The 13751-nt window shown below is 39.6% G+C and overlaps 1 protein-coding gene across 2 annotated transcripts in view; it reads left to right on the top strand.

The window, feature by feature from the left end:
• Window positions 1-2486: 2486 nt before the first annotated feature.
• LOC109104899 (unconventional myosin-X-like) overlaps window positions 2487-13751 on the top strand; it is a 48001-nt gene continuing 36736 nt past the window's right edge. The window contains exon 1 of one of the 2 annotated variants that reach the window (XM_042722220.1): window positions 2487-2957. In XM_042722220.1, the coding sequence (XP_042578154.1) occupies window positions 2890-2957 (68 nt within the window). In that variant the 5' untranslated portion in view covers window positions 2487-2889. The remainder of the gene's footprint in view (window positions 2958-13751) is intronic. The other variant, XM_019118217.2, reaches the window with a different exon arrangement.

Below are 13751 nucleotides of genomic sequence, written 5' to 3'. Positions count from 1 at the left end.
TTTAATTAAACAGAAAAGGTTACACTCTTACTGTTTCTATATTACTACTGTATGTTACTATGAGTGAGGCCAAATCAACATAGCAGACTACTGAAAAAATAGTAAAATACAGATTGGAACAGCTGAGAGGATATGGAGACACAACAGACTGTGGCATCAACACTGAAAACTCCAAATGAAGATTTAGGGATTGTTTTGTGAAAATGAGACAGAAAACTGAAAACATCAGAGTGGTCAAATTCCTCTCACTCCCTTGTTTTCAGAGACAAAAGATGGGTGTGATAATGATAGTCTGTTTTTTCTTCAAAACCTCACTCTCTCACAAGCCATATATAGACACAAGACTCCCTTTTTCTTAGCGTGGGCAGAGAGATTGACAGAGAGAGAGAGCTCTAAAAATAAAACATCTGTTCCAGGAGCAGGTCAGGTGGGAGGCAGGTCTGACCCGAATGACAAGGAAGATGAGAAGAAAAAAAAGCTGAAGTATAAGCTGTGAGGAAAATTATACTGTAATCTGTTAGAGAGAGAGGACGAGGAATTGACTGAGAGATGCCAAGCAGGGGGGTTTAGTTGACAGCACACTAGCTAGACCCCAGTGTGAGTGTGTGCGTTTGTGTCCATGTGTGTTTGGTAAAACCACAGGCAGACCTAAAGACAAACACCAGGGCCAGCTTGCAGAATGATGAATGTGTGGAGAAAGTCAGCAAAAAGTGAAGCAGAGCAAACGAGAGGAAATGAAGGCATAGAGAGAGAGAAAGCGAAGGGAGTGCAGGCACAGAGGGGCCCTGAAAATATCATGTGTCATCTGTATGAATGTGCGCAAGCAAGAGTGTGTTTGGTGAGCTTTTTGAAAGCATGATTTATGGGTGTACATGAGAGAATGAATGAGCTGGGCTTTGTGTGAGACTTCAGGAAAAGAAGGATTAGAGTGGAAATACTGATAATGTGTGGGACGGAAAAACTCACAATATGTAGCTGTTTTTGATCAAAATAAATGCAGCCTTCTTTAGCAAAAAAAAAGAAAAAAAAAGAAAAAAGACTTCTTTCATATGTTTGAAAGCAACACACAGCACCAATGGCACATCCAATCGCTGACTGTCTTTTTGTTAGACCAATGGTTTACAGAGAGTGTTCCCATGCTGGACAAAAAAAAAAAAAAAACCTTAAACCTAAGCTGGTTTGCTGATCTTAGCTGGTTTCTCAGTCTGGTTTTAGAGGATTTTGGCCGCTTTTAAGCTGGTCAGACTCAAAGACCAGCTGGCTGCACACTGGCAGACCATCTTAAACCAGCTAAGACCAGTGAATCAATGTGGTTTAGCAGAGACAGGAAATATTTTATGAACCATTACACAACTTATGGTTACTTTTATTGATAATCTTTCAGCTATTTAAATTCAGTTTTCAAACTGATCCATTTGTTAAAGTTCTCAATGCAGTTTCGGGAGGATCCAAATCATCCAGTCCTGTCAATTATTGCTACGAGTGTATAAGCAGCTGTCATTGCTCCATTCTGGCATCCCTCCACCTCCCCTTCTCCTCCTCTGATTCCTTCTCTTTTTCCTTTATGCAGTACCATCAAAAGGGGGCTGAATGGGCAGGTGAAATTAATACTAACACTGATCTGACCAGTTATTTCCAGGAAGACAGGTACAATACAACTAAATGAAAATGAGTGCTTGGTGTCCACATGGAGTATTTTGCTTTCCAAGCCATAAAAATGTAATAAATGACAGAAAAAAATGTAGAAAGCAGACATTGCACAAGACAATAATGAGGAAGGGGGATCATCAGACCTTTTGGAAGTCACACAAAATTTTTTTCTCATTCTCTGTCTGTCTCCCTCTTTTCAGAGCCTCTCGTGACAGGAGTTTCCTGGAATAAAGGAGTCCATCTGCTTTCCATTCAGACACATAATGTGTTTCAGGAGACTACATTACCCCCCAAACACATGCACACACACACACACACACACACACACACACACACACACAACACAGAGTGATCATTCACCCCTTTACCCAGAACTTCACACTAACTCGTTAATGCAACTGCAAAGTCTCCACGTCCCAGCACTATCCAAACAATAGACGGCAAATTTCACTTTGCCATTCAAAGTAGATAGCCCTTCTGTGATGACATCATGGTTTGGACAAGGACAGATTTGGGTAAAATTTTGAAAACAGCTCTTATGTAAACAGAAACTGAGTAAACAGAGCACAGAGTGCAGGCAGGCTCATAGAAAAAGCATAATTGTATTGTTTATGGCCTAAATTAAAAGTTAAAGATCAGGGATTTAACAGCTGTTGTGGCTTTACAATGAGAGTCAAACATTTCTGATCCCATCACCGAATTGCTTCCATTTCCTGAAATGCCTACTTCACATGAGCAGCTTGCGAGATAGTGGGCGGGGCGTGTTCTGGGCGTGTGCGTGCTGACCCAATCATCTCGCGAATCCTAGCGCATGGGGTGAGTCGCCCCGCCCCCTTCACTCACGCTTCTGAAAGAGTCTGTCTGCATGCTCATGTCTCGCAGAATCAGAGACGCGACAGAAGCCGATAAGAAGCGTTGTTTTATCAACTCTCCTTTTGAAAGGACCCGTGGGATCAAAAGTATTTTAATCAGTCTTCCTCTTAAGTTGGACACGTATTTGGATATATCCCGCGGTATTTGTCAGTTGTCCCAACCGAAATGGAGGAGTTTATTCTCTCGGATCAGACCGTTTCATGCGACTAGACAGTCTCCATCTGTCCCATCTGCACGACAGGACGGAGAACATCACTGGACATTTACGGATAGAAACTGGACGACACGCCGTGATTTGAATGCCTTTGCGAGGACTTTGCTGGCTTGTGTGCTGCAGACAAGGCTTCAGTTTGCTGGCTCGGGATCATGGGGAGAAAGAGGAGGAAGAGTCTTTCGAGTTACGCAATCAGGACGAGCACACACACACTGGACGGGTATGTAGACAAAACTAAGCTGTGTCACAAAACCTAGTAAGCTGACGACCTAGAAAGCACAGTTTGATGTCCAATATGGTGTATTGCTGTAGTTTAAACTAACTGATATCTATTCTAATGCTTTTACTTATTTTAAAACGTAAAAATATTTGTGTATAATTGTTTTATTTGTTTATATACTTGCTACTATTCTAGTCACGATCCCAAACATAACAAACAACTTTCATTCTTTTGAAGTAAAATCAAGTTACATATTGCCATTTAGTTTTATGGGGATATGTGTACCTATTTATCTAGACATTAGTAACTATCGTAAGAGTCACTAATTACATTTCTTGTCTCACTCAGTTGTTATTTTGCTTATATATGATTTAGTGTTAGTGTCTATTTATTCGGTACTACTAAAACTAATTACCTGTAGTAAAGAATAGCTATTAGTCACTATTGGTATAAGTACTAGTATTTAATGAATTTGGAAAGGATACTAGTAGTCACTATTGGATTACATACTAGTAGCTAAAAAACGTGCTCAAAAGTGAATGGATTTTTAATATTAATAAATTATAATATAGACACATACAAACATATTTTTGTAGCACTGACATGTGCAAATGTATTGATTTCTCAGTTTCAAGTCGTGCAAATGTAGTGTGTTAAGAACACCGTGGCTGATCTAGCGAAACTAGTTTTTCTGGTCATATTTTGAGAATCAAAAGTGTTTGCATGCTATGATACCAATGCTCCCGAGTTATCAGTTGTGAGACATTCATACAAATGTTCACTTTGTATGTGGTTTTGAGGGCTTTTTAATCCTAGCAACCTTATTAGAGGAAAACCATGAATGTCACACAATATGTAGTTGATCATTTGTCTGTAAGGCAACTGTACATCCAAAGTATTCCACTGTTGTCACACACAAGATCTTATTGTTGAGGTGTTTCATGATTAGCCCATGTGTGTTAAATGGAAGGTACAAGGTCCCGTGAAATGTAATGAACACTGAAGGACATTCAGCTGAGCCAGCACTCAGTTTCCATCTATTTTACGCCTCTGTGCAACTGAACACATCCGCATGATCAAATATTTAATAATGGCTCCTCTGTCAGTAAAAACTCTGGTATTGATCCCCTCTTGTACACTACACAGTTTTTCAACAGTCAGTGAACCTTTCTCACACTCACACAAAGGCAGATTTAAGCAGTTCTGAATTAAAGCAGAAATATTTCCATCTCACACTCAGAAGACCCTGTGTACTTCTTGGGATGGCTAATCGCCTACAACTAAAAGTATTCCACACCCCATTATGACCCAACACCCACGTGTAAAGCTGGCTTACCTCAAGTGTACTGTCTACAGTTCATATCAGTTCTCTGATAGGCAGGCATAAAGACATATTGACATATCTTGTTGATAATTTTAACATATAAGATAACAGATAACATATCTTGTTGATCAGAGTTGATAATGTTAGTAAACAAATTTCCGTTTCACCTGTTTCTACTACCACATGTCACTGTTCATCAGAGTTCACTTATTAACTTTCCTCAACTTGATACTGAGACTCTTAAATGGGAGGTATCTAGCATGAAATCTATCACTTCCTTGCTTAACCCTATTCCCACTAGCTTATTTAAATCTTGCTTTGATGGTTTGTGTCCTGCTGATCTCAGTATTATAAACGACTCTTACAGACTGGGGTTGTTCCAGCAACATTAAAGATCACTGCTGTAACCCCTGTACCTAAAAAAGAAAATGTTGCACTGGACAACTTCAGTAACTTTCGTCCAATTTCAAATCTTCAGTTTTTGGCAAAATTACTTGAGCGTATTGTTGCCTCTCATTTGTGTAACCATCTCATAGTTAATAATCTTTTTAAACCTTTTTAGTTAGGTTTTTGTAAATTTCACAGAACTGAGACGGCCTTGGTCAAAAGTCACCAATGATTTGCTGATGGCTTCTGACTCTGCTGCAACATCTATTCTTATTCTTCTTGATCTGAGAGCCGCGTTTGAGACTGTGGATCACAGTCTTCTACTTACTCATCTTGAAAGAGTGTTTGGTGTGTCTGGGACTGTCTTAAGGTGGCTGAGGTCTTATTTTACTGACCGCTCCCAGTTTGTCTTTATGGGTGGTTATAGGTCTGAGATTAGTTCTGTCTCAACTGTTGTCCCTCAGGGGTCGGTTTTAGGTCCTTTACTTTTTAACATTTGTTTGTCACCTTTAGGCCACCTTTTGAGATCGCTCAGCCTTCATTAACATTTGTATGGCGACGACACACTGATTTATATACATTCAAAACCTCATAATCGCCTTGACGGTGCTTATTTGTCTGACTGCATTACTGAGATTAAAATATGGATGGATAATAATTTCCTGTGCTGGAACGGTGGTAAAATGGAATTTATGCTCACTGGTTCACGTTATCAAATTCCTAAAGTGGGTTGTCTGTCCCTGACTCTTGATGGCTCTGTTTTGGAAATCCAGAGTTGAGTGAGGAACCATGGAGCTATTTTTGATTTTTGATTCTTTTGTCCAGAGCACTGTTAGAACCTATTTTTCCACCTCAGAAATATCGCAAGATTGCGTCCTATGTTAAATTTTACAGATGTGGAAATGCTAATAAATTCCTTAGTCATCTCACGGTTAGACTATTGTAATGCTCTTTTAGCCGGAGCTTCTAAATCTACACGTAATAAGTTGCAATATGTTAGGGGTGGGAGCTATACCGGTATGAAAGTGATTACCGGTATTATGTTGTTCCATGATATGGATTTTGCTATACCGTGGATACCATTATATATTCATGAATAAAATTTTTGCATTTATATAGTTTTGTTCAATTGGGTACAGTTTGCAAATTTTAATACAAATGACGATAAAGAGTCGAGGCTGAACGTTTTTGTCCTCTGTGTGCAATCCCTTACTACACAGGCATTAGTAATCAAACACATAGAGCATCGTAACAGACCAGATCAATAGAGCACAAATCGCCTACTCCAGTGGTTCCCAAACTGAGGTATAGTGTACAGTCAGCAGATTATTTTTGCAAAATCAACCTCTGCAACAGGACACTTCCATGACAGTAAACATTTCTATTTCTGACGAACTTCAGCGCTCTGACACAAAGAACAATTTCAAATAGCCTATTCATAACTAAGAGAATTGTGAAAAAATATTAAGCAGCATAAATGTTTACATCATTGACAATTTCAGGTCTATGTCCAATCCCTCACTATTTCTAGTTATACAAGATTAAAATGTTTTGCCTGTAATTTTTTTTCTCATATCGCAATATAATATTGATATTGCATGGACAGTGTAAAATATTGTCATATGAATTTTAGCTCATATCGCCCCCAGCCCTACAATATGTACAAAATTCAGCTGCTAGGATTTTAACTGGGACTAGGATTGGCAGTCATATTACTCCAGTGTTAGAATCTTTGCACTGGCTCCCAGTCTGGTTTAGAGTGGATTTCAAAATTATGATGCTTACTTTTAAAGCATTACATGGACTGGCACCACATTACCTTACAGAATTGTTACATCCATACACTCCTAGTTATAGATTGCGTTCCTCAGTCAAACTTGTTGGTTGTTCCTCAAACACGTCTAAGATCAATGGTGATAAGGCTTTCTCTTTCTATGCTCCTGTCCTTTGGAATTCTCTGCCTCTTGAACTTAGGGACGCTCAGAATTGTGATGTTTTTAAAGGTGCCATAGAATGCAAAAATCACTTTTATAAGGTGTTTGAACACAGTTGTGTGGCTGCAGTGTATGAAAACAACCAGCCTATAATGGTAAAAATCCACCCACTCATTGTTTTATAATCCCAATAAATCATACACAGTCTCTCAACACTAGCAGTTCCAGATTTATCACTACTATGACGTCATACTCTGGGAAAGTTAACATCACACGTCATATTTTGTTTTCCAAAAGAGCTTCTTGGCTCTCTGTAGGGCTAATGCTGCTAAAGCTACAATTGTCTCTGCCTGTTTTCACTAATGATGCCTTCATGTGCTACCAGAATGATCATAAATAGGAATGTGGTAGTTAAAAATTGCATTTGGAAGCAATGTAAGGTCAGTAACATGGTCACCACCAGTTAAACCATAACACCGGTGTGCCCACGAGCATGAGCTCTTGAAGCTCCGCCAGGGTTGCCAGGTTTTCACTGCAAAACTTGCCCAATTGTTACTCAAAACTAGCCCGTATGCGCACACACGCTTTATAAGACACCCACTGGTTTTCTAATCAGTCACATATTGTGAAACCGAGTTACACACAAATGCACTGGCCGGACCAATCAATGAGAAACCGCCTAAGGGACCTTTTGCTCCAATCTCTCATGGACTGACCTCTTATCTCTCTCTACTCCCTTTATCCCCACTCCATCCATCCTCTATTGACTAATTACCCTGAAATCAATAATCCCCATATTTCTTTGCTGAACTCTTATGCCATTAACCCATGTGAAGGATTTCTGTGTGCGTGTGTCAGGGCAATGGGGGTAGAATATAGGAGGTTAATAGGTCAATGCATTCACCTCCTCTCCAGGGTCATCAGACACCTATTTTTATTTATTTTTATTTTTTCCCAGAAGGTACCAATGGGAGTCCTTGGAGCCAACAGGCAAGAAAAGACATGACCAGGAAGAAAAAAGAATGCACTTTTTAAAGTGTAAGATGGGATAGTCTAATAGTACAGACAAATTTAGACATGTGAATGGGTGATTTCTGACACAGAGTTTCAAACAAACTCAGTTTGAATTTGATTGCATTGTTAAATTTGATGAAATTGGTCCACTGAACACTGCCAGTCTTCGGTATGTAATGTAACCGTTAGATAATGTTACATAGTCAACAGAGTACCTGCCACATCTTTGGGTATCACATATACAGTAATGAAGCAGCTTTAAAGACTTGATAATCAGCTCTAACCATTTGAATGGCTATTGTAATACGAGTGACCATTTGCTGAGTCATTGTTTTAGGGCACACAGAGCCTGAACTTTTATTATGATTTGTTAGCTTTTGCTTGCTGTTGCACGGCCACAATTGACTTGTTCATGTTTTCACTGTTGCCATGGTGCCATTATTGATTATTGATAAAAGATATTGATATCTAGAGTGCATATCTCCTCTTCATGCCAGGCAGGATCAATAGACTGAGCAACAACCTTCAGTTGTCCTTTCTAGGAGAAACTTGTTGCTGGTCAGGTCTTGGTGGATGGCATCTATTTTTCTGTTGTTTATAATTAGCACTCTGCCTTTTGGTGGTTTGAACGAACAAAGCTTATTCTTTAAGAACTTTGAAACATGTTGGAAAATCAAGCTTAAACTGGTAACTGTCTTTTGCAACGTGGTAGCTGGTTTCTCATTAAATTTGTTCAGCGTAGGCATTTGATGGTTGACCAGCATCCACATGCCACCAAAAACCAGCTTGATCATTTTAAACTGGTGTGAGTCCAAAATTGTCTACCATCCCATGATCATTTTGGATTTGCTAATGATTGGCTTAAGGTCCAGTCACATTTAGTCAAATTTATTTGTATAGCGCTTTTCACAGTACACATTGTTTCAAAGCAGCTTTGCTGAAAATTACATGCATCTACATTACATTTACCATTGTTCAGCGAATTTCCATGTGCAAAAGTCTAGGAATTTGATTAAGAATCCACACAAATGGGAATTTTGATTAAGAGAAAAGTTTTCCCCATTCAAATTTTTGCATATGGTTCAAGTTGCAAATTCACCACAAAGAAAGCTACTTGGATTGAAACTGACTTCTCTGTGAACAGTGCTTATTCTGGTATATTAATGACAATGGACGTTATCGTCCACAGAACTTCGGAGAAATGACCACATCTACCATTTTCTAAAACATAGCTAAGGGATAGCATAACTGGATTTTCAAGCCGAGAATTCTGCTGGCTAAATAAGTCTGGATTAGTTTCATTACCCATTTTGCTTGATGATTTTTGCTCTGTTTTGATGAAATATTAGCAGCCTTTTCCCCTAGTCAGACTTAAAACCAGATACTTATGGAAGTTGGGGTTTCACTGTCAACTATTTTTGCTGAAGAGGAAATGCATGCTTGGAAGACACGGAGTGTACAGAGAGGCCTGGTTTGGCTGAAGTCTAGGAAAGCCCGCTCTGGAAATGGAAACATCCATTGACGTGTATACACAAAGACCTCCTCCATTGCACCAACCCTCTGCAGGCCACACACTCAAGCAGGTGGTCAGACCCCACAGACGTGTGTGCTTGGATACTTCCTCTCTGCAGCGACTGTTAACGGTCCTTTTTTTTTTGTGCCGCAGGAGACCGCAGCTGAATGTATCATCTCAGCAGATCCACTTTCAACTCAAATGTACATCTGTACTATATCTGTGCCCCCCCACATTTCATCATACAGAATGTAAAGCAGATATTTTGGCTCATAACTTTGTACTTTAATGCTAAATGAAAGAGATCATTTACTCATCCTCATGTTGTTCCAAACCTGAATGAATTACTTTCTTCTTTGAAACACAAAAGAAGTGGATTTTGTCCATACAATGAAAGTCAGTAGGGTCCAAAAAACATTCTTCAAAATATATTTTTTTGGGGTTTCAGAGAAGAAAGAAAGACAAACAGGTTGGAACAACATGAGGGTGACAAACTTTCTCTTTAAGGCTATCAAAATAGGAAGCATGCAGCGGTGCAGGTTCAGGGATCTGCTCCCCCACGTGTGAGACTCTGACGTCAGCAGTGGTCCCTAATCAAGCTGGCCAAACAGACAGTGGGCAAACTGAAAGAGCACTTCTGTTTGTCCTGCACGCTCTTGCTCTTCCCCCTCTCTCCAATTTTAGAGTGACGAACATCCCTTGCTTCACTCTTCCATGTTTTTTAGGAGACACAAAACTTTCTTTCTTTTTGTTTTTGACATTCACGCTGTGCCTTGAAGATGTTATGACACCAGGACACCCGCCCACTGCAGCTGTTGGGGTGAGAAGCAGGGCATCCTGGGAAAGAAACACAAACTGGCAGAAGTTTCTGGCACAGACTCAGTGCTGTTAATGTATAACGGTAGAACCACAGAGCTTTGAGATGGTATTTCCCCCACACCCTCTACAGTGAGCCAAAATCTTGCGCTATGCAGGTTTAAATTGAGGTTTAATGTTCTGTTGTTGTTTTTGTTGGAGAGATATGGGCAAAATAAACACATTTTCCATAATGCTACATTTGTTTTGTTTTTTTCCCTTATGTTTTCACTTTCTAGTCTTAGTTTCCCAGCAACACACAATAACTTAGACAAACGGGATTGAATGATATCTTGAAATTCAATATAAAAGTTGAAGTGGTAGTCTTTCAGACCACTCGGAAAATTTATTAAAAAAAAAAAAGTAAATTAATTTTATGTTTTGTTTGGCTGGTCCTGTCTGTCCCTAAAAGTCCCCCCAGGGTAGATGCATAAAAAAAAAAAAAAAAGCACACAGACAAACATCTGCTCCAGCGGCTCGTGGTTGGCAGAGCAGCGGCATTTCCGCCCACTTACTCAATCCCTTCTCTTGGAACACAGGAACGGAAGTGAGCCACGGAACGAACCCATCACAGCATCTCCTGACCGGATGATTCATCCTGCTCCTCGTCCCGGAATGCTCTTGCCAGAGGTCCCGCTCACACGCCATACCTTTCCCATCCTTCCTAACCGACTCAAACCCCCCCCTCAAGCTTTTAGATATTATGTGAAACAGACAGACTATTTTGAATGCTGTAAACTCTATGCAGATTTGTCTTGGGAAGTGGTTTGTAGTGGAAGGTATGACACTGAAGAAGAATTCAGATGTGTCCTTTTCAGAAATTCATCTGAATTTGAACTCTGATCTGTACTTTGTGCCTGAAGCCCTACAGGTTAACAGGACGTCTTTAACACATGAAAAATACACGTGGACTACATTAACAATGAATCTGAAGAAAGAGCGAGAGAGAGGTTTAATGACACCTCTCAGTTTCTCCTGCTGAGCCTGTCCAACATTTATGGTTCCTCTCCACCCTGGTTAAACATTAAGCCACATAAAGTCTCATTATACACACCCCTTTCGCTCTGTAACACACTTTTACCTTCTTTCTCACCTCCATCCTGCTATTTTAACTCTACTCTTTCTCCGGCAGGGACCTCAGCCAGTCCCCCATGCCAAGTGGACTTACAACGTTCCCTATTCTCTATGCCATCATTGTAAATGTGCATGTGTTTGTACTAAACATAGCAGCTCTAGTTGTAAATTGTGGCGTTCTAGCTGTGAAGTGTCTTGCAGCTGACCTGGATAGCATTTCATAGATTTAGCGCCAAACTTGTCACGTGCACTTTAGAATAGACTAATATTTCAATATTTATCTAACATCAGTCATTCTTACATTCAAGAATTTAGAACTTTAGAACCTCTGTACCACTGTTCAGAAGCTTGGGTATGATAAGATTTTGTAAATGTTTTTGAAATAAATCACTTGTGCTCCACAAGGCTGCATTTATTTGATCAAAAATAAAGTAATAACAGCAGCATTGTGAAATATTACAATTTAAAGAAAGTATTTTAGATTATATACATTTTAAAATGTAGTTTATTCTTGTGTTGTCAAAGCTGAATTTTCAGCAGTCATTACTCCAGTCTTCAGTGTCACATGATCCCTCAGAAATTAGTCTAATATGCTGATTTGCTGCTCAAAAAACATTTAATATTATCAATGTTGAAAAAAAGTTGTGCTACTTAATATATTTGTGGAAACTTTGATACATATTTTTTTCAGGATTCATTGATGAATATAAAGTTAAAAACAATGACATTTATTTGAAATAGGAATTGCAACATTGTAAATGTCCTTACTGTCTCTTTTGATCAATTTCATGCATTCTTGGTGAATAAAAATAATATTTTTGTTAAAAAAAATCTTACTGTCCTCAAACTTTTGAATGGTAAGATATGTATGTACTGTATATTATAACCATTTCAACATTGATCAGTACATGGAAACTAGAAATTTGTATGCGTATTATGATGACTGTTTTAAAGAAAAAGAAAAGCTATGACATACAATAAGAAATAACTACTGATGTAAACCAAATAAAAAAGAATATTTTCTTCTCACTCAAATGGTTTTTTTTGGAAAGTGTTTGTGTAAGAAAAGAACCGTCTTCCTGACTCTTTAGCTTCATGACCCTCAGGAGCCCCCAGCCCGGCACGGAACATTCCTCTGAGGTTGTGCCAGAGCCCTGAAACATGATGCCACAGAACGGCACAGACTTATACGCACACACATAGAGGTGTGTGTCTGTGAAAGAGGTCAAGGTGAGGTGGGGCTAGAGTTACAGCTGATGTGGGGGAGTCAGACTGACTCAGTTTACAGCCGGATCGATTCTGATAAACCTCACAGAGTCACTGGACCAAAGGGCAGAATCAGAGCCAATGCATACCAGCCATTAACGGGAACCCACAGGCGAGCCGAGCGTGGCACCGCAGCCCGGGCCTGCCAGTGGGTGGGCTGTTAACAGGGGTCAGATGGTCATCTCAGTGGGTAGAAATACATAGTTGTGTAAATGAGCCTCCTTGTAATTTTCCTGGAAATCAACTTTAACTAGAATCCACTCATAAACAGTATTTATTGCAAATTGCAGCGTGCTCGCTGCCTGTATGGCCAATAGGGCTGCCCCCAAATAGTCGACTAAACGTTAGTCGATATGAAGAGGGCTTGGTCGAATACATTTTCATTAGGTGGTTAGTCGCAAAAAAAATCACGTGAAAAAATTACGCAATCAGGGGCTGCGCAGTCAGTAGCCGCATTTCCACTGTCGGGCCAGTGCGAGCCAGGGCTTTAAACGGGCCGGGCGGGGCTAATAGCCTCGGGCCAGTAGCACGAGGCCAGAATAGCGCAGCGTTTCCACAGTCGGGCCAGACGCTCCGCTGCGCGTCACTAAAACCCGCCCTTTACACGCCTCTCAGGAACAACGTCATGCAACCCCGTCAACAAAGAGAAGTTATCAGAAAACTAATGAGAAATAAGTCACTGGAACTAGCGCGATCACAAAACGAACACGATAACAGCGGCCTTTTGTTTGCATGCTTTGTTAAATAGCTATTTAAATTCAAAAGCATCAATGTTTTACTATAAGTGATACATTGATCATAATGATTCAATTATCAGGACTCAAAATTAATCACACAGAAATAAATGTATTTCTATTTTTATTTTATTTTTATTTTTAACGCTTATGAAAATGAGCCTGCTTATTCAGTCGAGTCTGTTTCTGTTTATTTGTAGCCACAGTAGCCTATATACGTCACATTTAGAATGAATGATGATAACTCTATTTTTTATAAAAGCTCCCAAACAAAAAACATTATTATATTTTGATGACATGCTACGCGGAGCTAAACTCTCGAGACGAGACTTATGACAGATAAAATATGTTACTAAATAAATACACAATTGTGATAGAGAATAAGAAGCTGACGTCTGATTTCTCCAAGTGGTTGCATTTACCATTTATTCATGTATGACATGACATCAAAGCAACGAGAGATCAACGAGATCTCGTGCCTCGCGGTATACCAAAGCGCACTTCAGAGCGCATCTTTTCAAAGGCCGGCTTCATTGTGAACAAGTCGAGAAGCTCCCTTCTTCCCAACAATGTGGACAAGCTGGTGTTCCTCTCACATAATATGAAAAAAAAAAATTATATAATTGAAAGCTTAGGTAAGAATGCTTAATTTCCTTTTTGTAGTGTTTCTGTTTGCTATCTGTTCGGCTATAT

The sequence above is a fragment of the Cyprinus carpio genome, chromosome A3 (assembly GCF_018340385.1).
Source record: "Cyprinus carpio isolate SPL01 chromosome A3, ASM1834038v1, whole genome shotgun sequence".
NCBI classification, from domain to species: domain Eukaryota; kingdom Metazoa; phylum Chordata; class Actinopteri; order Cypriniformes; family Cyprinidae; genus Cyprinus; species Cyprinus carpio.
This window is presented reverse-complemented; position numbering and strand designations above follow the sequence as displayed.